This window comes from Python bivittatus, unplaced genomic scaffold (assembly GCF_059951505.1).
Source record: "Python bivittatus isolate LINGU-HERP-01145 unplaced genomic scaffold, Pbiv_v1 ctg000060_np1212, whole genome shotgun sequence".
NCBI classification, from domain to species: domain Eukaryota; kingdom Metazoa; phylum Chordata; class Lepidosauria; order Squamata; family Pythonidae; genus Python; species Python bivittatus.
Genome location: NW_028277044.1, coordinates 15,436,565 through 15,461,165, shown reverse-complemented (window position 1 = coordinate 15,461,165; position 24,601 = coordinate 15,436,565). Strand labels below are relative to the sequence as shown.

The 24,601-nt window shown below is 37.0% G+C and overlaps 1 protein-coding gene across 4 annotated transcripts in view; it reads right to left on the bottom strand.

The window, feature by feature from the left end:
* Positions 1-24,601, bottom strand: part of MCF2L (MCF.2 cell line derived transforming sequence like) — a 120,679-nt gene that overhangs the window by 13,648 nt on the left and 82,430 nt on the right. For 3 of the 4 annotated variants that reach the window (XM_025163239.2, XM_025163235.2, XM_025163236.2), the window contains 20 exons: positions 24,306-24,425; positions 22,659-22,775; positions 19,602-19,751; positions 18,797-18,921; positions 17,688-17,802; positions 17,103-17,222; positions 16,803-16,994; positions 15,043-15,234; positions 14,210-14,363; positions 14,013-14,089; positions 13,328-13,404; positions 12,829-12,895; positions 11,287-11,402; positions 8,252-8,321; positions 6,886-6,978; positions 6,705-6,797; positions 5,002-5,127; positions 2,935-3,156; positions 2,240-2,332; positions 1,673-1,751 (listed from right to left, as the gene is read on the bottom strand). In XM_025163239.2, coding sequence (XP_025019007.2) covers positions 1,673-1,751; positions 2,240-2,332; positions 2,935-3,156; positions 5,002-5,127; positions 6,705-6,797; positions 6,886-6,978; positions 8,252-8,321; positions 11,287-11,402; positions 12,829-12,895; positions 13,328-13,404; positions 14,013-14,089; positions 14,210-14,363; positions 15,043-15,234; positions 16,803-16,994; positions 17,103-17,222; positions 17,688-17,802; positions 18,797-18,921; positions 19,602-19,751; positions 22,659-22,775; positions 24,306-24,425 — 2,398 coding nt within the window. The remainder of the gene's footprint in view (positions 1-1,672; positions 1,752-2,239; positions 2,333-2,934; positions 3,157-5,001; positions 5,128-6,704; positions 6,798-6,885; positions 6,979-8,251; positions 8,322-11,286; positions 11,403-12,828; positions 12,896-13,327; positions 13,405-14,012; positions 14,090-14,209; positions 14,364-15,042; positions 15,235-16,802; positions 16,995-17,102; positions 17,223-17,687; positions 17,803-18,796; positions 18,922-19,601; positions 19,752-22,658; positions 22,776-24,305; positions 24,426-24,601) is intronic. The other variant, XM_088136533.1, reaches the window with a different exon arrangement.

The following is a 24,601-nucleotide window of genomic DNA, read 5'->3' as shown; positions in this document are numbered from 1 at the left end:
CAATGTGATTTTCTGGATTTTTCCCCCCATTTTGTCTCTCATAGTTGAGGTATACCTATGATGAAAATTACAGGCCTCTCTCATCTTTTTAAGTGGGAGAACTTGCACAATTGGTGGCTGACTAAATACTTTTTTGCCCCATTGTATACTCTGCCACCTCTGCTTATCCTTGCCTTTTCTTTATTGGGGCGAGGAAATGTCACAAGCAACCTGCAGTCATTTTTCATTTTCTCAGAATGCCCTGTGTGACTCGGGAACATTTTGGGAAATAAAGATGATGCTTGAGCCTGGTACCACTGATTAAAACATCTTTACAAAAACTAAAATTGGGGGGCGGGTGGGTGGGGGCAGAGCCTGGTAAGTACCAAGTCAGCAGATTCATGGGCCCTGTGTTGGGGATCCATGACCTAGATCAGTGTTTCTCAAACTTGCAAATTTAAGATGTGTGGGCTTCAATTACCAGAATTCTCCAGCCAGCCACATGTGAAGTTGTGTGGAGTTGAAGTACACACAACTTAAAGTTGCCAAATATGAGAAACACTGATCTAGAGGTTGTGCGTGTGTGTATGTGTGTGTATATACACACACACCACATACATACATACATACACACACACACATTAAGCATAATAGAAAAAGACTAGCCAGACAAATGTTCTGTTCATAGAATGCAGAATATAATCAGTGTGGCAAATTTAACATACTTCGGATTTTACAAATAAATTATTTATAATTTAATAGCATCTCTTTTGGACTTTTAGTATCATTAACCTTCTTTTCCCAATCAGCTGGCTGGTGAGAAAAGCAGGCGAGAGTTCTTGTAGCCTTCCACCCCAATATAAGTATGTTGGCCTTATCTCAACAAAATGTGACATGCACAGGAAAGAAACAATAATCTTTCCATCCTAGAATTCATCCCTTCTTTTCCATGCAGCAGAGAAGAAGGCTTCTTTTCTTTTTCTTTCTTTTATCAGTGTGCTAAGGAGAGGGATTTCATTAGAGAAGTAACCAATGATTGAAGGACTGTCTCCTCATCTATATGGTGATCCGAAAGATAGATGTACAGTGTGCAGGGTTTACAGAAGCAGAAAAAAAAACTACATGCTACATAATTATGTACCATGAAGGATATTTTGACCCTAATGCAAGAGTTATATTGAAACTGAATCATCTTATATTAAAACTGTCATATTACAGATACAGCATGAGTAAATCCTCCTCATTTCACATTTCCAGAGAGAAAATATTTCATCTGAGTTTTTCCTTGGATGTTGCTTACATTTCTAATTCTTTTGATGGAAAAAAAAAGCTAAACAGTTCATGGGGAAAAAATCCATGAATACCTCACCAATTTTTCATCCCCCTTCTCCTACCTGCATCCATGTCCCAGGCAGACAGATGAGGGTTTTCTGATGTGAAGGAAAAAACGTGATATTCCCTTTCTCCCCATCTTCTACAGGAAAAACTATGAGGCTACAACTAGGGATGGAAGTGAGTTGGAAGGGAGTCCTGCTTCAAATAATGACCACCAATATCAAGGAAGAAGAGCAAGTTTTGCTCTCCTAAGAAATGTGTTTCTGTTCAGAAAAAGAAATGCAATCTTCACTCTATGTTGACATTTTGCACTTAGCTGTTAGATAACTGGGAGAATGATGAGAAAGACTTAACTTACGCCTGCAAGCCTGTAATTGGCTGGTCAATACCTTCCTAATTTCATTTACCCAGGTAGATTTGACTTCAGGAGTTGTAGCCTATGTCAAAAAGAAAAAGTCAGAAACTCAATAGTTGCCATGAGGGCAGCCAGTCAAAAAGAAGACAGAGAAATTCAGCAAATGAGGTTAGTGTCAAAACTGGCAAGCATTGTGACAAAACTCTCCCGCTTTGTATATGTGTGCCAAAGGGTGGGGCTTGCATCAGGATGTCACAGCTGCCATTGTCTGTCTGTTTTGACCCCCACTGGGTTGCCACTGTCTCACTGTCCCAAAATTCAAGTAATGGTTTCTTCCTTCTCTGTTTCCCAACCATCTCGCCCCCACAGGTCCTAGAGAAAAGACCAGGAACAGGCATCTTATTGCTGCATAAGTTATGTTAATGATATTCTTACTTGTATTTTTAATTACACTATTGTTTTTATGTTTTTGTTAGCTTCCTTGAGCGTCATCAGTTGCCAGATGGGAAATAAACCCATCAATAATAAACAGCCTTTTCAATAAGTAGCATTTAAAGAAAAGAGTTTTACCTGTATTATGTAAACTTCTTCCCTTGCATTATACCAAATTTCAAATTTTTTAATATCGCCTTTCACATTTTCCGTTATTCCAACTGCAGTCATCTAGAAAACAAAATACATTTAAACTGATATTCATGTAGAGAACCTTGCCAAACAAAACTTCCACCAAGTTTATGTTTATTTTGATTAAATGCATTTTTAATTTAAATGCATTTTTTGCTGTTTTTCTTATATGTATGCAATCATATAAGATTGCATACATATAAGAAGGCACTGCGCTGTAAGGAAATAACTAAAAAGAGTACCTAATTTGTGTACTTCTTTGATAAAGCAGGGGGAGAAGAAAAGTAGGTGAGAAATGGAGAGAAAAGAAAATAAGACTGCACTTATTGGTAGAATGACTAGATAATGCAGTAATTAAATTGTGTCATGAGATTGTTATCCAATTTCCCAACAGCAGACACTGATGTAGAGAAGACAAACAGCCTTAAATCTATTTGGATCTACGGTCTTATGGAATATAAAGTGTTAATGTGTATCAGGCTTATCCACCACAGGATAGAAATAAGCAATTCTAGTTTTATTCCAGTGTAACTGGACTTTGGCCCAATATTCAGACATTTAAAATTATGCAGTTCAAGATTCCAAACTTCAAATGCAAACATTTCACTCTACATATTTTAAATGTATCTTTAAAATCTTACATTTAAAGAATGCTTAAAGCTGTATGAGGGTGCTTTTTCATATCCTTCTCCATTTTCTTCTCTCTTTTTGCAGAATAAAATCGCTTTCTCATGGAGGAAGAGGTGTCTTTGCATTGGCTTAAACCGGGCCAAATCTTTCACTTTTGAGTGGCCCTTTTTATGATCAATCCAGACATTGAAGGATCCTTGCATTAAAAGTTTGCCCAGTTCATTCAGGTTCCCCTTCAAGAAAGATAAAAATAACACACACACATACACAATCAACAGTAGTGCAGGTAGATGATTTTATTTCTGATTATTAAAATCTGATTGTTAAATAATGATGGCCCAATTAACATAATTCAGTTTAAGTTCAAAACCTAAGAAGAAAATAAATAATATTTTGTGTACACTTTATCAGACATCCTAGGCAGAGCAGAACTCAAAAATGCCAGTTTCTGGCCTGGCATAAAGGGCAGCCACTCCTTATCTTGGGTTAGGAGGGCTCCAGGGGCATGGCAGATGGTCAAGAATGGGAGAGGCTGATATTTTAATCCATTTTCTGGGGAAGGGGGGTTGGGGACTTCTAAAGGATAAAATGGATGTATTAATAATTATGGACAAATGCATCCATTTCTCCCTTATTCTGGAAAAATGGAACAAACTAGGAAAAGTTTCACCACCAAAAAGTGGATTTTCCAGCAAAATGTTGATGGTGCATTCTAGAGGTGCCTACGAAGATACAAAATTGGTGCCAGGCCACTTTTCTGCTTGGCTATTTTTTCACTGTACAGTAGCCTTGACTTACGACAGCAATTGGGACCAGAATTTCCATCACTAAGCGGCATGGTTGTAAAATGCAACCGCATCACTTAGCGACAGCAATCCCTGCAGTCCCAGTTGCCATGGTTAACTGCATCCCACAGTTGTTATGTGAGGCAACTTCCTGCTGGCTTCCCCCAAGCAAAGCTGTGTGGGTTGGGGAGGGTATGCAAGAGTGCATGAGAGAAGCAGGTTGGGGAGGGTGTGTGAGAAGTGCTACGCAGGTCAGGGAGAGTGCATGAGGACACAGTGAAGGTCTGGGAGGGTGTGTGGGAGTGCGAAGGAGGCGTGGCAAGGATCAGGGAGGGGTGTGCGAGTGGCCAGCGTGGCATGAGCACAATGGGGCTGGAGGAGGGTCTGGGGGGGGGAAGATTTATCCCAGCAACTTGTGACCTTCCCTGCCTTTGACTTTCTGGGGAAGCTGGCAAGGAAGGTTGCAAATGGTAGTCACGTGATTGTGGGACGCTTGGAAACCAATCGTAAATGTGAGTGGGTTGCCAAGCACCTAGATCGCGATCACATGACTGTGGGGGTGCTGGGACAGCTGGAACACTGAGGACCAGTCCCAACCACTATTTGTTCAGCGCCGTTGTAACTTTGAATGGTTGCTGAATGAATGGTTGTAGGTCGAGGACTATCTGTATTAAGCTTTATACACAGGCTACTATTCAAGTATCTGATCTGCAAACTATGGTCTGAAGTAAAACAGTCTATCCTATTTGCTCCGTTAGTTATATTTGTCCAGGACTCTGTACTGAAAAGCTTGTAGTTTAAAATTGTACTTGGAGGAAACCGAAAAGATAAGTTCTAAAAAATTAATTTTTCCAATTATTTGTTTGTAAGTTTGGTTAATGAAATTTCCATTCCATTTAACTGAAGGTAGAGATAAGACACAAAGTTAAAAGAGAGATACCATCTGAAAAACAGAACTTTCTACAGTTTAAAAAATATGCTGAGAGGTATATGTAATTATGAGATTGTATACTATCATTATTACCCTCAGCTATGGAAGGTCCCTGGATGACTTTGGGGCAGTCACACTCTTTCACTATCTCACGTGGTTGTTGTGGTGAGGAAAAATAGGAGAAATTATTATCTATACTACCTTGAAGTCCTAAATGAAAGATGGGATTTAATTTGAACAAAAAACTGATTTTGGATCACTGAAAAAACAAAACTGTTGCTTAGAATATTTACACTACTTATGCAGGCTTGCGGTTTCTTCTCTGTCTATAAAATACAAGATACCAACATATTACCAGTTACCTCATAGCCAGTGATTGCAATTTGATGCATGGAATCGTTAACTGCTTTAAGAATTCCCAATATCGATGTCAGGGCCACTTGGAGATCTTCAGCACCTTCACAATTTTTACTGTACTTTAACATTTCCTATTGGAGAATTACATGTATTTCAGACAACAGAGAAGCACCTTCAGTGTATCATTAAGGGAATGCTTAGAAGTGGGGCTCTTTTAAGCTATTGCAGTAATAGCAATGGTTTTGAGTCATTTCAAAGCTGATTACATTTTAAGTTTAACTTTTTTCAAATAAATAGGTATTGTTAAATCAAGTGATTACAATAAAAGACCATTAGCATCTGAGACAGACTTCAGGATCAGGTACTGATCAGTTCAAGGACCATCTTTGTCCTGTGCCTAACCGGTTTTTTTTTCTCCCCACCCCCTCACAAAGGAGATTGCTTAAACAAGCTATCTCTTCCTGAGCAGCTTTTTTCCACAGCCGAAGGCTTCCCTAAAAAGTGCTAACCCCAAGTTAACAAATTCAGCTCTGTGACCTTAATTAGTTGATCAGAACCCTCTGGGCTTGCTGCCTGAAACTGACTAGTCCTTAATCAGTTTCACACCAAAGGTTTTTTTGCCTTCTAAGCAGCTCATGGCTCACAGTTGTGAGCATGCTAGCCAAGCAGCTGACGGTAGCGCATTTCTCTCAGTGTATATTTTCTATTGTGTGCCTGTTTACTCACTTGTACTCCCTTCCTTCCCAATGAATGTAAATACAAATATTAATTTCCTTCTTGCTAATTATCCCAGTGTCAGGGGTGAGTGTTCCAAAGGGCAGGGGAATGAGGAAAAATGGCTACAAGATTTGCCCTGCAAACCTGGCTTCCTCGTGAGTTGAATTCCAGAGACCGTCCTCACCGTTTGGGCTCATTCAGTTGCTGGGAGGCCACTGTAACAATTTCTTAATAAACTTTCTCTAAAAGATTTGTTGCTGCCCTGGCATCTCCCTTGGTGTTCTCATTCTTTGGTATCTGTCCTGCAAATCCTAAATTAAGTGTTGAGGCACAAATTAGCAGCAACAGCCTTTTCTCTGTATTTCTTATGTTCCCTGATCAAACTCCACTTTCCATCTATGAAGTAGATGAAGCATTCAGAGAACTGGATGAGACTTTGCTGACTGTGGAAAGAACCTTCTGTCCACTGAAGGTTTTGACCCAGCAAAAGGATCCTACTGTCAGAAAGGATAACTTTTATTGTCTGCTTGCCCTGAAGTGTCTCTTGGAGCATCACCTCTTGCTTATTCCAGGGAAAAGAGTTATCCCTTGATCCTCCAATTATGGCAAAAGTAAGCTACTACACAGGAATAGGAAATGTAACAATGTGTGCCTTCCTCTGTCCCCTCCCTTCCCAAATCTCCCTTTTGGCTGGTAAGATGATTTCTGCAGAGGAACATGGAGTTTTCTATGTCATAATATATTTGCTGAGGACAATTGCAAACCATATTGCAAATTTCAAATGTCACTGGACAAATTATTTTTTTTACATTCAGTAATAAAAAAGGTAACCTCTGAACAGTGTGCCACAAATGTTACTGCAGGCATTTCCCCCCGGTACCTACTAGGTTCCCTGTCCCACTTGACATCAATCAATCAATCAATCAATCAATCAATCAATCAATCAATCAATCAATCAATCAATCAAGGACATGGCTGAAATAATTCCTACCTTTAGCAACAGTTGATATTTGGTTATTCTTTGAATAGGCTTTAGTAAGTAGGAATCCAAACTCAACTTGTGATCAAGTTTTCGTTGACACTCCTACAAAAAATAAAAGATGGGCAACAACTTCTTCCCCACAAGATAGTAGTTGACTAGTTAATATGGTCCCAAGTACATAAAAGAATACCTGGAAGAATGGTGAATCTGAACACTGCCTCCAAAGACTTTCTGATCGAGGTTTATTTTGACAATATTTTTCATAAATTTTAAAGTCTTTCATCTTAATTAAAAAAAAAGAGAACCATGAATCAAACAAATGAGGCATCCATTTAATTAAAATAATATAATTACATCTATAATGAGAACCTTACTAACAGACCATATTCTTCTGACTAGAGAAAGTGGCAGAAGGTCCTGGCTCATCTCAAAATTTTTTTTTCCTGTTTGCACTTCTGCTATTCTTTTTCCTGTATGGGAAACCTGAAAAACTGTATTATGCAACAGTTACCATAAAGCCAGGAAAATAATGGGACATTAAATGGATACCTTTGCTATTTCAAAGGAACTAGCAGCAACCTATAGACCATTTTCTATACTGACGCACATGTCAGTGGTTGACCAGATATGGCAAAACATTTGACACAACAGACAATTTACAAAATTATTTCAAATTAACCCTCTCTCTTTTTGGAGAGAATAAAATGAGCAGCGGGGGCTTGGTTGGATACAAAAGTCCCATATCCAATATCCCTATGTGCCTGTTACAGAGATCATCATTCATTTAGTGCAATTTCCCATGCTGCCTTGGGAATTCTGGGAGTTGAAGTCCACACGTCTCAAAGTTACCTATGCTGAGAAACACTGATTTAGGGTAAAGGACAAGATCTGTACAAGCAGACAACTACATAAGGATGGTGGGAGAGCAGCTTAATTTTGCACCCAAATCACTCTCTTTGTATTTAAGTGTAATCTTGCACAGATGAATGTAATTTTTCTTACTCCTGGAGTATTATAGATTACTACAACTGATCTGTAGTCAGGCAATTCATGTAATCAAACCATTATAAGAACATGGAAAGCTGCCTGTTACATGGTCAGAGTATCTGTTCATCTATCTGAGCCTCAACAGGCTCTTCTTGAATGAACCTGGGATCTACTGCAGCAATTTCCTACTACTACTACTGCAACTGTTGTATAGCTCATCTTCTGAATACAAATCCTAGCAAGGGTTTTATAAATAATACCAGCAATAACAATGTCTGGGATTTTCCCCACAGGGTAGTTGTTGTAATGGGACTATGGGAGATGACTTAAAGAAGTCTTCTCAGTGGCGTTCTCCTGCTGTTCTCACCTACATTCAAAATCTGTCCTACTGGGGAGAATGGAAGTGCTAAGCACAACTGAACCAGTCCTGGGCATACGTGTTCTTGGAACGTGGCAGAATACTGAGAAAATGTAAATTAGTAACACAGTTACTTGACACCAAGTTCACTTATTACTTGACTCCAGTTCACAATTACTTGACTCCAGTTCACTTAAAATCTAATACTTACCCGTTCAAGAAAACAACGTCCTATTAGTTGAGGGTATTCTATGTAATCTTCTATTTCTTTCAAGAATATTCTACCAAAAATAATAATTGTATTTTACTTGAAGTTATGAAATAATTTAAGATACCTACATGTGCCCACATGTATTTTATTCTAAATTTACATGCACATTCTTATATATTTCAGGAGCAGGAATCTATAATGGCTGCATCTACATAATCAAAATCACTATTTGCATTAAATTATATTTAATGCATTATATTATACTATAAATATATTATATTATAAAATATATTTAATGCGTTATATTTGCATTAAAATATAAAAGAGTTTAGCCTTACACTGTATAAGTTACCAGTTGAAAATGATGATGCTGTAAATAATTCATTTATATAACATTATTGATATGTATGATGCATGATACCGAGCAGCAATCTTCTATGTGATGCCATTCAAATGTGTTGAATTTACAATTTCTAATAAATCTTACTCTCATGGCCAACACATTCAGACGATACCAGGTTTGGAACAGTATAAACAAAATAGACAGGACAGGACTCTATCTTGATTTATGACTAGGTTACCTGAGGGACTGCCTCTCCCCCATGAGTTCATCCCGTCCCACCCGATCACACAGAGGGGGCATGCTCTGGACCCCCTCGGCAAAAGAACTCCGACTAGCGGGGTCCAGAAGACGGGCCTTCTCTGTAGTAGCCCCCGCACTTTGGAATATCTTGCCCCTGGAGGTGAGATTGGCCCCCTCACTCCTGGCCTTTCGGAGAGATCTGCAGACCTGGCTCTGCCATCTGGCCTGGGGTGAGGAGGGGGATCATCAACTGTGGGGTTGGCTAGTCCCTTAGTGGCCTAGCATTGCTGCCTTGAACCATCGGCCTCCTGGATTTCTTCCCTTTTATTTTCGTGAATGTATTGTTATAGGTTTTAATTGTACATTCATTTATTGTTTTAATGTGTTGTGAGCCGCCCATTGAGGGGAGATGGGCGGGGGACAAATTTAATAAATAAATAATAATAATTTATATCTGACTACATGTGGGATAACAATTGGGAGAGGAGAAAATAAGAGGAAAGACAATGAGACTGAAATATATACATGTATGTGTGCATTTTATATAAAACATTATAGGTCTGAAGGTATAATGCACCTAAAAAAATGACCCTATATAAGTATTAATTTTGAATAAAATCTTATTAAATTCAATTTTTTATGGATAGGTATTTAGAATATAAAAAATGACGATGACATTCTGTTTTGGTTTATAGTGAACAGATAAAGATTGCCAGTAATATTTGGAAATGAACCAATCAGCATCAGAAAAAGTTCTCCCAGGTATTTACCAGCAGGTGTCTTGTTTATTTTAAATATCTAAGCATCTTTGTATTATTGCTGCATTTAAATTAAGTTCATACAATAATTTGTTGTTTTGTCTTACTGCAGAGTCCAGTAGGACCTTGGGTAGTAGTATAAAGTCAGACTTCATGAAAGGTATAAAAGGACAGGGACAATAATTGTAACTACTTATGTCACAATTTCCAGCTTATTTATTAACAGTGAATTACAAAACCAGCGGTCATTTTTAACTGGAGCTGTTGTCTGTCTCATAAAAGTGCATTTCTACAGTCTGGCCACCGGGTGGACCACTGAGTCACTAACACAGGGAGCAATGCTCAAAGCTTTAAAAAAGGAGATGCCCAATTCTGAAATCACCAACCATCCTTCCTGGATCTCTTCTTCACTCTGCTTATACTCCTCCCTGTCTACTCCAATCCACATAGAAAACAATATATTAATAATTTTGTCTCCCTAGCATCAGATTCACTGAGAAAGTTGTCAGGCTCCTATTGCCAATAATAAAAGGCTGACATTTATTTCATTCAAAGCTCTCCTGCAATGTTTCTCAACCTCAGCAACTTTTAAGCTATGTGGACTTTAAGCTATGTGGACTTCTGGGCCATGCTGGCTGGGAAATTTTGGGAGTTGAAGTCCACACATCTTAAAAGTTGCTGAGGTTGAGAAACACAACTCTACTGAGAAACACAGTTTGTAATACCAATGCGCACCCTTATAATATCACAGAACCATAGAGTTCGGACCTTAGGAGCCATCTATCCCAGGCACTTGCTTAGTGGAAGATCCACTGGAGCAGGGTTCCTCAACCTTGGCAACTTTAAGACGGGTGGACTGGGGAATTCTGGGAGTTGAAGTCCACCCGTCTTAAAGTTGCCAAGGTTGAGGAACCCTGCACTAGAGAATCTCTCACAGCCTCTATCTGAAGACCACCAGCACAAGGAGAACTCAGCACTTCATGTGGTATCCTCTTCCAGTGGTTGACAGCTTGTATAATCAAGAACTCACTCTTGACAGCTAGTCTGAAATAATACATATATATAAATATGCACACAAAATGCACGATTCTTTGTTGCCCCATTCAAAATACAATGAATCCTCTGCTTCTGGTCCTGCCCTCTGGGGCAGCAGAGCTCAACAAAGAACCATGCATTTTTTGTGTATATAAGATATATACATGCATGCATGGACTCTTAGTAAATGTCCATGGGAATCTCATCAAACATAGTAACATGGATTATGAGGAATCCCTATTCAAGAAAAAGAAATTCAATTATTATTACTGAAAACAATTTGAAAAAACAAGCAGGGGTCTTATGGAATGAGCGTATGCTGTCATCAATTATTAGTTTTGTTGATCAAACTAACATGGCTACCTATCTCAAATAATATGGAAAAACGTTTTAAACAAGCGAGCGAGCAACCAAACACAACCCCACACACTCTAAGATATTCTAATACAGCCTTTCTCAATCTGGTGTTCATCTGGACTACAGTCTCATCTTCCCTAGCCATTACGGGTATTGGAGTGATGGGCTAACACATCTGGAGGGCACCAGGTTGGGATACAGTGTTCTAATTGTGTTCAACCATGGGAAGTTTCCTTTGTTATTGCTTTTTAATGCCCTGCTTATATTGCCAGAAAGCTTGTGTATGGGATACAAATCTTAACCTGTTGTGAAAGTGATAGATTTCTTCCATATTTCCAAACAAAACATCTTTCTTATTTTGTAGCCCAGGTGAAATGAGATGTGCCATTAAGGGGTTGTCCATTTCTGCCGCATAGCCCTGTAATACAAAAGGGAAGCAGATTAATTGCTTTCATTGAGTTCCCATTAAGTGTCTTCTCTTTCCAACAACTGCAGCCTGCTCGCTGCTGATAAACAGGTAGCAATATTTCAACAGCTATTAATCTGCTCAGACTCCTAATACAGAGCGAACATGTTTTAACAGTAACTCTATTTTACATAATATAAATATTGAACATTTAATTTTGAAAAATCTCACATGAACAAGAAAGTGCTTTTTTTAAATAATCGACATGTATTTCTGAACTGTTTATATGCATGGAAGTCAGAACTATTTATAACCACATATACAGCTGGTAATTTGAATGTTTTGACTCCAGAGTTGATCACAAGGACTGCAGGTTCTCACAGAATGACCTTTCAAGGCAATTGTTCTTTCTTCTTCCTTCCTGACCCAAGTTCCTGTTTATGACTTCTGCGCTAGGCAACAAAGCTAAATCTATTATTTAGCATTTCCACAGATCAGGAAAGACGCAGAAACCTGCTCTTTAAACACTCATTAGGCTAGAGAAGATTCTGATTTTAGCTGATGTATCCAAAACAAATGGCTTAGAAAGGGAAGTAATACGAAGTGGCAGAATTTGGTCCTGGAGAAATTCTCTCAAGAGGGAATATGTGTTTAGCAAAGGAAGATTATGGCAATGACATTCTAATTCCCCCTTCCATGCCATTATATTTAGGTCATTATATTACAGTCTTTATTTCATCTACCACTAGAAACAAGGAGAGTAAAAGGGGGATTGCCTTAATCTTAATGGGAACTAAGATATTCTGCCATGAAAGGGAAATTGATGTCCATGTTCATCATATTTTCAGTTTCTCTTGCCTCCAGCAAAAATACCTTTACATTAAAATATGGGGATCAGAATATATTTCCAACAGACTAGCTGGTTGTGAGCCAAGTTGGAAGAGAGGAAGTTTATATCTTCCTGACTTCAATTTTCCTTCTTAACTTCAGTGACCTTTCATGGTGGAGAACATATTGATAGAATCCACCCTGTTTGGGTAACAAAAGATCTGGCTTCTCATATTGTCAGCATTCACATATTGCACTTAGGCCATATTGTTTCTTAGTTTATTTCTTCAGCAAATTGTAATTAGGGTTACACACACACACACACACACACAGCGTTTAAGGTGATGTGAGCTCAGCGGACCATCTCTTCTAAAGTGAACAGTGCCCAGCAATATTCACATTAAGAAAAAGCAGGCTGCCAAATTCCCCCAAGTCAAAGGGCTGATTTTTTGGAGAAGAATGTTTATGCCCTGTAAGGTCACATTTGTCCCACAAATATTTGACTCCACTTACTACCTTCCATGTAAATATTTCAGATCATGTTCTATGCTACAGGATTAATTAAGAAGTCATTTTAAATATACCATTGGCAAGGATTTAAAATATATACCTCAAGAACACAGAGAAGTTTTTCCACATAAGCTCGTTCAGTTTCAAGAAGTTCATTCATAACATGTCTGTCAACATAAGGAATAAATTAATCATTAAATGGTTTCAGATTTCAAAGTTTCTACATGTGTAGAATTTTAATCACTGGAGATCAAGGATTGATTTTTAATAAATACTAGCAACTGCAAAACAAGATGCATGCTGCTTCTTAGATCTGATTACGGAAAAATATTTTTAAGAACATTTTACCAAAAATTGTATGACTCAACCCAACTAATATGCTAGTAAAAATTATTGCTGCGTCCAATAGGATGGATATAGAAATACTGCCAAGAAAAAAAAGATTACTGATTAGAACTGTATGACTACTGCTTGATTAACACATTCAAGCTGCCCATTAATGACTTCTACTACCTTTAAACGCAGTTGTTTGACATTAACCTGGAATATTTCTGACATGCTATATTTACATATAGATGCTTGTATAAAGATCTACTCACTTGCGTAACACTGCTAGATTTTCTTCATCATCTGTCACGGATACACTTCTAGATTGCTGGATTTCACTTATCTCACTCTAACAAAAACAACAACTTAGCATCAAACAAAACTTCAAAGCCAAACTTCTCCTTTCCAAAATATATTTGGCTAAAAAGAGAAATCTGGTTTGCATAAATGCAATTCATACCAAATTTTTAAGTGACATGGCATGCATGCATATGTTAATACAGCCTACTGTCATTTACAACTAAAAATTAAGGAATAAGTACTTATACTGCAACAAAAGTGCCCCAAATGCATTATGCAAGGATACATTGATTGAAAAGACGTGGGCATTAGGCAAACTGTATAATATAAACTCATATTAGGAGAAATGCATGTGAGACATAGTTATTGCTAGTCCTTTCATCTTAAGCAACTGTTTATTTTTCAAATCCTGGTGTAGGATGGTGGGACACAATTTGGCTGCTCCTGATCTCCAAATCAAGGTTACTTGATCAAGGAAAGAACCATTAATGCAGAGTCTTTCTCTTGCAGTAAATGCCCAACTCTTCTCCTTACTGTAGCACCAGCAATAGAAAAGTGGTATCTAAGCTCTGATAGCTTTGACTCAATAAGGCTGCTTCATATGCTTAGGGAGAATTTAATATTTTAACTGTCTCTATTTCACTCATCCACTGTTACCTTGATTTTTCCAAAGTTCACTCTCCTTATTGCATGATTATCAGGGCTGGATGAATCTTCAGACTCTATTTGAAGGCCTGTTATGTGAAACAGAATCCAATCACTTTAACTACAGCTCGTGTCAAGTTAAGCATAATTGCCAGATCAATTATTTTTGTTTTCAACAGGTCCGAATACCTTGACTGAGGGTTTCTTACCTGGATAAGGTGATTTTAGATATCCCTCTGGTCTAGGTGCTACTGGCTGAACAGGGCGTGTCTGCCTAGCTGCCAGTTTCTTAAGACTGATCTGCCTCTTTTGAAACATTTCTTCCATACTTTTCTGTTTCTGAAAAACCTTTTGTACATGTTCCTGTAAAAAGAAGGGCCAAAATTCTATATGCTTAACCCAATTCATAGAACATCATTTCAAAAGCTGAATTTGAATCTAAAAGCAATTCACAAAGAATGTGCTCAGTCTTATCGTTGATTTGATTCACTACACAGAAAACATTTCTTAGACCAAATCTAAGCAGATGAGTTATGATTTTTTTATATATTTGAGAGCTTTGCAGGACTGGGATGGTCTAGAGAATTTGCAGCCATTGTAAAAACCAAATGACTGTCTACTCCATATGTGAGTATAGTGCCTCTGTTAAAACAAGGGATTTGGGTACAAGATAGTGCATTTAGGGGTATCCATAACATTTACGATTCCCAAATCTCAAAAATACTACATTGCAGTAATTGGGTGGCTTTTCAAGTAAATTAACTGACCTATAGAAATCTAGCAATAACAAATATACTACCACATTATTTATGTTATTGCTAAACCTCTGTAGGTGAGGTCTTTACCAAAACATCAGTTAATTTATTTGAAAAGCAACCCAAATAGGGCATTGACATGATAGTTTATGGAGGTTAACATAAGGATTAGAAAGCTGAACAGATATATTAAGTGATTTCAACTCAAATATTCCAATTTATTGCTTGTATATGCTTTTGTATAAATGTGACCAAATATTGTTCTAAAATCTTGATATTAAGATTACCATTAATTCCTCGGTGAGGATAGCTTCAAATTCTTTGGACAAGTAATTTGGTTCCCTGAGTTTATTATCACCACCCATCTCCAAAAATGTCTCAATCTCCTGCAGAGCTGATTCTGCTCCATCCTGCGACTGGCATTTGTCTACAGGTTGAGAAGCCAGCAGGTAAATTCCATCATCACACCACTTCATGCACTACAAAGGAGCCAAGAAAAATACATCGTGAAAATGCTGCATTATACAAATGACTTATAGGCCCTTATAGGCCCTCAAAATTAACAGAATGATTTGAAGACACGGGGACTCTTTCAGTTATACTTTTCAGGCTACTGTGTTGTGAGGATGAGTTGTAAGACTGCTTGCCTCATCCAGAGACAGGACAGTGAAACCTGAAAATGGTGGGAAAGATGTAAAATTCTATCTCCAAAGAGTGAAAGTCAGAAGGAACAAAACATTCCAAAGGTTCTAAAGTCAGAGACCTAAGAGCCAAACGACGTGTATCTTAGCTAGGTAAATCTGTATAACTTGATTGCTGTTTATTCCTCCCTGCAAATTGCCATTCTAGTATGTTTGAATGGATCAGGACCCCAGGATAAGGAGTTATTTAAACCTTTATCTTCTGCTACAGACTCAACTGCACTATGAGCACAACATGCTAGCATTTCTAAACACCACATTGTATCATGTGTCATGTTTATCCTAACAGAAACTTTTCAGAAGATGAGGTTTTCTTTTCTTTCTCCCCTCACAGAGACTGCAGAACTGTATGATTTGACCACACCATATACATTGAAAGAAGACATTTTTCTGATTTGTCACACTCTAAAGTGATAACAGGATATAAAGGTTCACATGTCCTTCACTAGACTCTTTCACAACTGCCTCTTCATCCTTTATCATCTGGGAAGGCCTTCCTTCTTACATAGCTCCGATGAACCTGTGCACGTTCTTTGGAATGGCCGCTGCTTTAAACTGTTGCTAGAGATAATTACGATATTCAGTGGAAGCTTTCGAGAAAAGATTGGGCAACCATTTGTCTGAGATGGTCTGAGGATTTCTGTATTGGGCAGGGGGTTCAACTAGAAGACCTCTGAGGTTTCTTCCAAGCCTCTAATTCTATGATTCAGAGTGGAGGATTTAACATTTCTTTTCTTGTCACTTTAGTAAGAGAATACTAAAGCTTCCTCCTCCTTCTGTTATTAACCAAACACTTAACAAGTTTCTAGATTACATAATGCCCATAGATGGTTTGTATCATAAATCAAGGCCATCCTCTTTGGGGCTTAAGTAACTTTAGGCTTCTTTTCATTGCCTCATCCTTCTAAGCAATGACTGATGGCCTTGCTTTTTCCTATCCAAATTCTCCTACCTTTTATCAGATTCCTGCAGTATGCCAAAGCATATGAGAGCATCTGTAATTTGCAGATTTTTCCTTGTGGTGGCTTTAATATCCCTGATAAATTTCATATTTTGCAGCATCGACATGACTTTCACATAATGTTTCTGCACTTTATATAATGTTGCTTATACCTAAAGAATAGAACAGGATGGAAATGTCTGTCTCTGTCCCAGCTCCCTTAATCTGCTTCTTTTTCATGCTGCCTTCTGCTTGATCTGCCATCCATGATGGTATCTTGTCCTTCTGTTAGCATTTTACCATTAACTTTGCATCGGTACCTGACAATTACTATTCCAGATACGGCTTATATAGATTTAAAGCTTAATCAGCAAATAAGAGGGGAAATAGATAAGACTAGATATACCTTTTCCAACCATCTATGTAATTCAAATGAATGGTTCAGGAGAGCTCTTTTTTTATCGACTTCTGAAATAATTGTTTCATAGTGATGTTGGAGTTCACTGCACTTTGGAAGAATAGAGTCCACAGCATAATGCTTGTTTTCTATAAACTGGTCACCTTTAGAAATTAGTATGCTGGCTTTTTCCAAAACTTCCTAAGGAAAATAATTAATATAACAAGAAAATGTAAGTTGTAGCATTTTCTCTTTATCGATGTGCCCCACTGGAAAATGGCTCAAAATAAAGAAACCTTAAATCTTTACTTGTGATTTTTCTTCAAAACTGGCAAGATCTTTCAGAAGGTGCTCTACATGTGAACTGCTGTTTCCCACTTCTGTGAAATGAAATAATTTCTCAGACACACTATCAAGTGCTGTTTTGACCTAAATGAAATAGAATATATAAATTTTTGTAAGTCACAACAATATAGCAAAATTTCAAATCAGACTTCGGATCACAGAAATCAGCTAAGGCTTATGATCATAGAAATATACATAAGCAGTATTTCTTGAGGAACTTCCTATTATGGTTCTTTAGGTCATACAGTAATTTTTAAATAACTACAGTACATCGAGTAAGCTAATATTGATAAAGTATAGCAATTATCTATGCTTTTAATTCCATTTTATCACTTAAATATTTAAATTACTATTTTATGTGTATCATATGTAATTATTACCAATAGCTTTGATGTCATACAATGGATAATCAAAAACATATCTGATGAAATATTTTGCCTAGTATAGAATAAATGAAAATTTAAGAAAATGGAAACTTTTAAGTGAAAATAAAACTGAAACACTGCTGCTAATCCAGAATTGTCTTAATTAGACCAACGTATCATATACCTCTTTGAAATCTAGTTCGAAATGTCTCAGTTGTAAGCATTGCTCAAGCTTCTGCTGATGTTTAGACCAAAAGTCATCAAAGGCTGCTTCTGTCTCATCTAGCTGAGATAAAAGCCTTAAAAGAAAAAGAGAGATAAAGATGTTTTGCATCAGGCATTCCCAAACTGAGGGTGGGGTAAGGGGAGTGAGAAATCCCTAGGAGGAGAAAAGATGTTAGAAAAAATTATAGCATTGAAAAATACAGTAGTTAAATGAAAATCTAATGAACTGGAAATATTGGTGGGGATGGCTAGATTGATGGGAGGAAGGTGGGTGTGTGGCAGGGAGATTGACAGCAGATTGCTGGGAAGCTGAGGGGCACAGAGGCCTGAAATACTCTTTCAGGAACATACAAAATAATGGATGGATTTAACAGACATTTGGGTGGGTAGTTTCTAAAAATCAAAAAGGGGGATGAAAAGTTTGGGAATCTATTCTATACCACACTTCTTTTCCAAATCTAATCTATTAGAAGTCAAAAAGTTGATATTCCATGCAAACCACAAACAAGGATATTAAACCAAAGGTAATGCTACACTCTAGTTTAGCCTTTCCCAAGTCGGATCTCTTCCAGATATATGGCCTTCAACTCCCAGAATTCCCCAACCAACAGGTTCATTGATGAGAATTTGGGACAGCTGAGGTGCATGCTGGTTGAAGAAAGATGGTTAATTAACTGCTTGTCTGACTCAGTATAAGTAATTTATTATACCTATATTCTTCCTTGTGTGGGAAGCCTAAGATCTTCAGGACAATTCACACTGCAAAATTTACAGGATTCCTCTTGCAGACTAGATCAAATGCTAACTTGTTATGACCATCTTTGTTTTATTTTGCCAGACGGTTTATTTTTTCAAGGAACAATATAAGTACAACCCTGTATTTTGATTGGTACATCTGCAGAATTTTGATTCTTTTTCTGAGAGAGAGAACATAGCTAGATGGATGACATCTGTTTTCCATATTGGACCTTCACAAAGGTATTAACATCTTATTATCAGGAAGATTTTGGAAATAGAAAAACAGGAATGCAGTGAAAATATATACTACATATACTAGATATATCTCACCTTTCCACCGTAATCTGATTTTCTGTTTGATCCGGATTCATTTTGTACTCTGGGTTTTCAAGGACTGGTTTTTGAATACTGTGGAGAATATCATGACCTTGCCTTAATGCTATTTTCAAATCTTCCTGCAGAAAAGTTGAAAAGGTATAGTTGGGCTCTGCTTTCATGAGAATTCAACTTGGAAATTCCATCCCAGGAGTTTTGAAACAATACAATCTAAGCTAAAGATGGGTAACCTGTGACCTTTCGGTAGTATATAACAAACTCCCCCTTCCCCAGACAAGGGACTGTCAAATTTTTTTTGACACAGTTGAACAACAGTGTGATTTTCCACTGACAGAAAGCAAGCACCAGTGAGTTATGCTGCTCTGAATACATGTACAATATAAAAGTGAGATAAAAAGATTTAAAAATAAATAAATAAATAAAACAAATTTTACTAAAAAATTACAAAACCTAATTCTGTTTGTGTGTGCATGTGTGCACAAACCCCAGAATCTTACTCCAACATAGTAGTGCCAAAATAAAAGTTAACTAATCCAGTTGCTATAGATAAAAGTCATGTCAGAGGAATTGCTTTGCCACATTTATAATTTGCAAGCATTTCAGGATTTTGTTACTGTTTTACCAATATAATATTTTAAACCTTTAGATCTACTGAAAATGTGAGGGATCATAAAATTTGCTGGCACTGATATCAGAGGGAGGATGCCACACAACATTCAAAGGGAAAATATGCAAAGGAAAATAAAACTAAAGACCACTTACTCAATAAAATTACCTTATATAACAATTGCTAGCTTACCTTCATTTTGTCTCTGCTGTCTGTATGTGTTGCAAGGAGGTGGCTGGTGGACTGAGCGTCATTTGGCAGCTCTGTTTCTGCAAGTTCATTTCCAAAGGATTGAAGTGTTTGAGCTGTCTGCTTAACCATTTGAGCAAAGCTCTCTATAGCCTTATGAATTACAAATACATGACACACATTGGACATGGAAGACATCTATTTAATATGTATACATATAACACTAACTCTAAAAATCAGCAATTGTTATTTGTAGAAGTAAAATGACATATATTTGGTTTTAAATGTAAATGTATGTCAATAGGTGTAAATAAAATTATCTCCGTGGAGTCATTGGTTCTCTGAATTTGGTTGCTTGCTTGTAGACATTTCATTACCCAACTAGGTATCATCATCACTGCAAGTGAATGTGGGGTTGCTCCCTGTTTATATAGAGTAGTTTACCCTGCCAGTGTTGGTGGGGGTGTGGTTTTGTCCTTGGTAGTTTCTTGATTAGGGTATTGTTTTGAAATAGCCTCATCAGCAGAGGAAATGACAACAAATTAGAAATACAAGTCTATTGAAAAACAACCCACACTAACCAAGTGCTCCATTACCAAAGTAACAACCCAACCTCCCACAAGAGGAGCTGTGTAAGAACATTATTCAGACAAGCACAAACACACTGCAGCAACCCAGAACGCCAGAAAAAGGAAACAGATCACCTATGCAACATCTTCCAACAAAATGGACATCTACACAACTTTATCAAAAAGTGCCTGACTACTCAACCCACTACAGCACAACCTATACAAGCTATGAAAAGGGTAACACTGCCATACATCAAAAACATCTCAGAAACAACCAACAGACTGTTACAACTACATGGGATCGCTGTAGCACACAAACCAAGTAAAGCCCTCCAAAACATCTTAAGAAAACCAAAAGACCAAGTAGCCCAAGAAGAAAAAACAGGAGTTATTTACAACATACAGTGTAAGAACTGTAACAGCCAACTATGTAGGACAGATAGGCAGAATATTAGCAGAGCACATCCATGAACCCTAGCAGTCAGAAGACACAATAAAAACTTCTTAATCTCACAACACATGGACACAGTCAACCATAGTTTCAACTGGGAAACTGAGTAACATAGACCGAGCTAAATCAAAAAATGCTAGGGAATTCCTGGAAGGTTGGCATTCAGATATATCAGCCATCAATAGAAGCATACATAGATATAAACCATATTTACACACCATTCAAAGGAGACAATAAAAAAGCTAAGGAAACAAAAAGACCAGACACATCCTCTCCAGCCTCCAACACCCAGATAAGCAGGGATTAACACCAGGCAAACAATCAAGCAGAAAACAATACACTAATCAAGGAACCAAAACTGGCTGGGCAAACTACTGTATATAAACAGGGCGCAAACCCCACACTCACTCACACTGATGATGTTACCTAGTTGGGTAATGAAATGTCTGCAAGCAAACAACCAAGCTCAGAGAGCACGAAGGACTCCACAGTCAACCCTGAGCTACATATATTCTCTTCTATTGAAAATTATCTCCACCATTTGCTCCTTAACTATATATCCTCGAACTTTTAAAGTATACTTATGATATTAAAAAAAATCATTTTTAAAAAATGCTTTAGTTACATACTTGCATATTTATGCAAACTGCAGAAAGGCATAGTAAGCCAAAGAAAAGACACAAGGAAAGGACTGGAAATATAGCTAAATCTACTTTAAATTAACTTCTTTATACCTTTCTATCTTTGAAAAACATCTGTGCATCTACCATGACCCTGTGCCACTTCATACACTGCCTTTTATTTTTTAAAATTCTCATCTCTTTCTTCTTCAGGGTCTCAACCCAACCACAACATTCTCAATCTTCCTCTTCATCTATTCCTTCTTCTTCCGTGTATTTGTTCTGCAATTTGACCAGTTCCTTCATATGACCAAACCACCTCAATGAACTTATTTTGTATAGCTCACTTACTTTAGTAGTCAGTCCACATTCATTCAGCACCCATTAATTTGTGACCTATTGCTTCTCGTTTCACCACACACAATTAAGAAGCCCATTTGCACTGCCTTCAACTTGTGCTTTTGTTTCTTCTGATATACCTAAATGTCAGTTCTGTATAACCAGGTGGGCAGAAGCATGCTTTATGCCTTTTGACAAACATTTACTTCAACATTTCCAGCATTTGTTTCAGTTCCACTCTTATTATTCCACTTTGTCCGGCAGTCCTCACTTCAGTTTCATCCCAAGCCATTTCATTACTTTTTAATTCCATTCATGATGCTGGAAGATCCTTGATTAGCTCACTTACACACTTCCAAAACTATTTCTCTTGGCATTTTCTATGCCTCTTTTAATCTTAATGGCTCTTTTCTCTTTTTAACTACATTCTTTGCAGCTATCTTTTTATCTATGCACATAGGCAATATTTCCACCAAACATCCTTTCCAACAGTTTTCCACACACTTTGGTGGCACTCTGTAATGTAATTCTTTTTATTTCTTTCCAATCAAGCTTCACACCCTCTTTCCTTAGGTCTGCTTTCCCTTCATTCTGTTGAAAAAGTAACCTCTCTTCTAGCACTTTTTCATACAGGGCTTACTCTTTCTCTTTCTGCAGTTGTTCTACATTCACTCTAGTTCCTTTCACTTCTTTCCTTTTCTTCCATGACCACTTTTTCCACCAAGTTCTACTCCTGGGACTACTAAAAAATGGTTTGTCTCACATTCAGGATCTTTAACACCCTCGTATCCTTCATTAATTCTCTCAACCTTTCATAATAAAAAAAGCAAATCAGTCATGCATTTAGTTATACTGTAGGTTCATTCCATTTTCTTGTGTGTGTATGTATGTGTATAGGTTAATTTTGAAAAAAAAAGTTAATACATTTTCTCAAGAGTTATCAAAAACTCCTTTTAACAATATATCATATAAATTAACACTTCCAAATTCATTACTCCTAATGTTTTTCTTTGAGATACGATCATTGTCATTTCAGTCCACATCCATTAACAAGGTATGAAACAGAGGAAAAAAAACTTACAGTGCGCTGTGCAAGCCACCTATTATGGCAGTAATCTAGGGAACCCCCAAGATCTTCAGTTAGCTGGGCTCTATCAATGTAGCTATTTAATTCTGTTAGTGAGCTTAGCATTATGATCTAAAAGACAGAAATCACAGCACAAAATGAATAAAATCTTGGATTTCTGCTTTATAGTTTTGGCAAATTTGTAGTTGTGAAACTTAGTCATAATATTTAATGAAACATGATTTATCAGATAAGGGAGGGATTTCACTATGATAACAGCATATAAAGCATCTGCTTAAATCAAAACTCAAAACTATAATGTATAAGCTTATGGTAACTAAGAACTTGAGAAAACCTATAAAAGTATGACATTTATAGGCCATGTGAGATATCGGAAGTTCTTATCCTTATCTAATAGGGCTGGCAATGCTTCAGATTTGATTGAAAAAGGTTCTTTGGAGCATAACAAAAGTATAATTTGTTTGGAAGTCTTTAAAGCAGCCACTAAATTTCCTAGGATCATGTGACAACTCCAGAGAACAGCTATATAATCCTGGGGAAAGACAGGGCTGCTTTAAACAGCTGCAGGCAGATAATATGTTTATGGTCCCAAGCACTCAGAAGTCCTTTTTTGAATGATTTCTGAAGCACTACATAGCCTTATAATCTAATATAATAGCACCTAACTGCTTGAAGACCAGTTCTGGAAAACTCAGAAGCTTGTACACAAATGTATGTTATTTTGACTAATCCTAGAAAAGTTACTGCCTATTAGGAAATATGGCTTGTGTGTGGGTGTTTTTCACCCATTAATTGCTTTTTACCAAATAATTATATCAAACAAATATTAGGGCTGAGCATGCTTTGAAAATGTTTCAGAATAAGGTCTTCTGACCTCATGTAAACATAGCACCTCTATTACTCAAAAGCAACCCATGTCAGCATAACAACAAATTTGTAGCTGCTTTAAGGAGTCTATTCATCAACGTTAAAATGATTCTCAAGCAACTTTTTAAAGCTTTGCACAAAAGCCTGAAAAACTCAGTTCTTTAATGAATAGTAGAGAAATGCTTTACCCTTTCTCTCACAATGTCCATCGTACTTCTTCCAAATCATTAAAAAAAAAATTACTCATATAAGAACATCTACAATGGGGAGTGGATACAGAAGACAACTACAAAAGAGCAACCTACATTAAACTGTTAGGAAGCTATTTTAATTTTCTTCCATATTTTCTCAGACTTAATCTTACTGATCTAAAGCAGAGGCACTATAAAAACCTCATTTATGCATGTGCTAAAAAAAATGCTGTCATGCACTCACTGCAATAAGCAATAAATGTTGCTTAATGAAAGTAATTGCTGTAGTACTTTTCATATCTTCCAGTTAAAAGATTAAAATTATTTATACTTTGAAAATGATCTAATTTCAAATATGATACAAAAAACATAGGCAAATCAGTGCTTATTTTTTAAAGCCATCATTTTGCCTATAGAAAATTCAATCCATTTATTATTGATGAAAAAAAGATTTGCCGATGCAGAGAAAAACTGTAAAAAATGATATAATAAAGACATACTTTTTATTGTTCCAATATACTTATCATTCTACTCTGTGCACAAAAATAAATTACAAGTGAAAATAAAGAGATTAAGCACTAACCGGTAGCTTCATTTTATAGTCATCTCTATGAAATTTGAATGTAATGTCGAAGAGAGTTCTGTGAAAGAAACCAGTTGGACGCAAAACCAGAACTAGCTGCAAATTTCCTGGAAATGATGTCTGCAAAATGGGTAAACATAATTGTCATATTTAACTTATTAGATTGCATAATTGATCATTTTCAATCTAAATCGTTCTTTGTGGTGTAAAATTTTGGTATATCAGATTGGATAAGATAGAATCAACAAATCAATTTACAAATTGCATTACGTTTACTTTGCATTAACCACAGATTA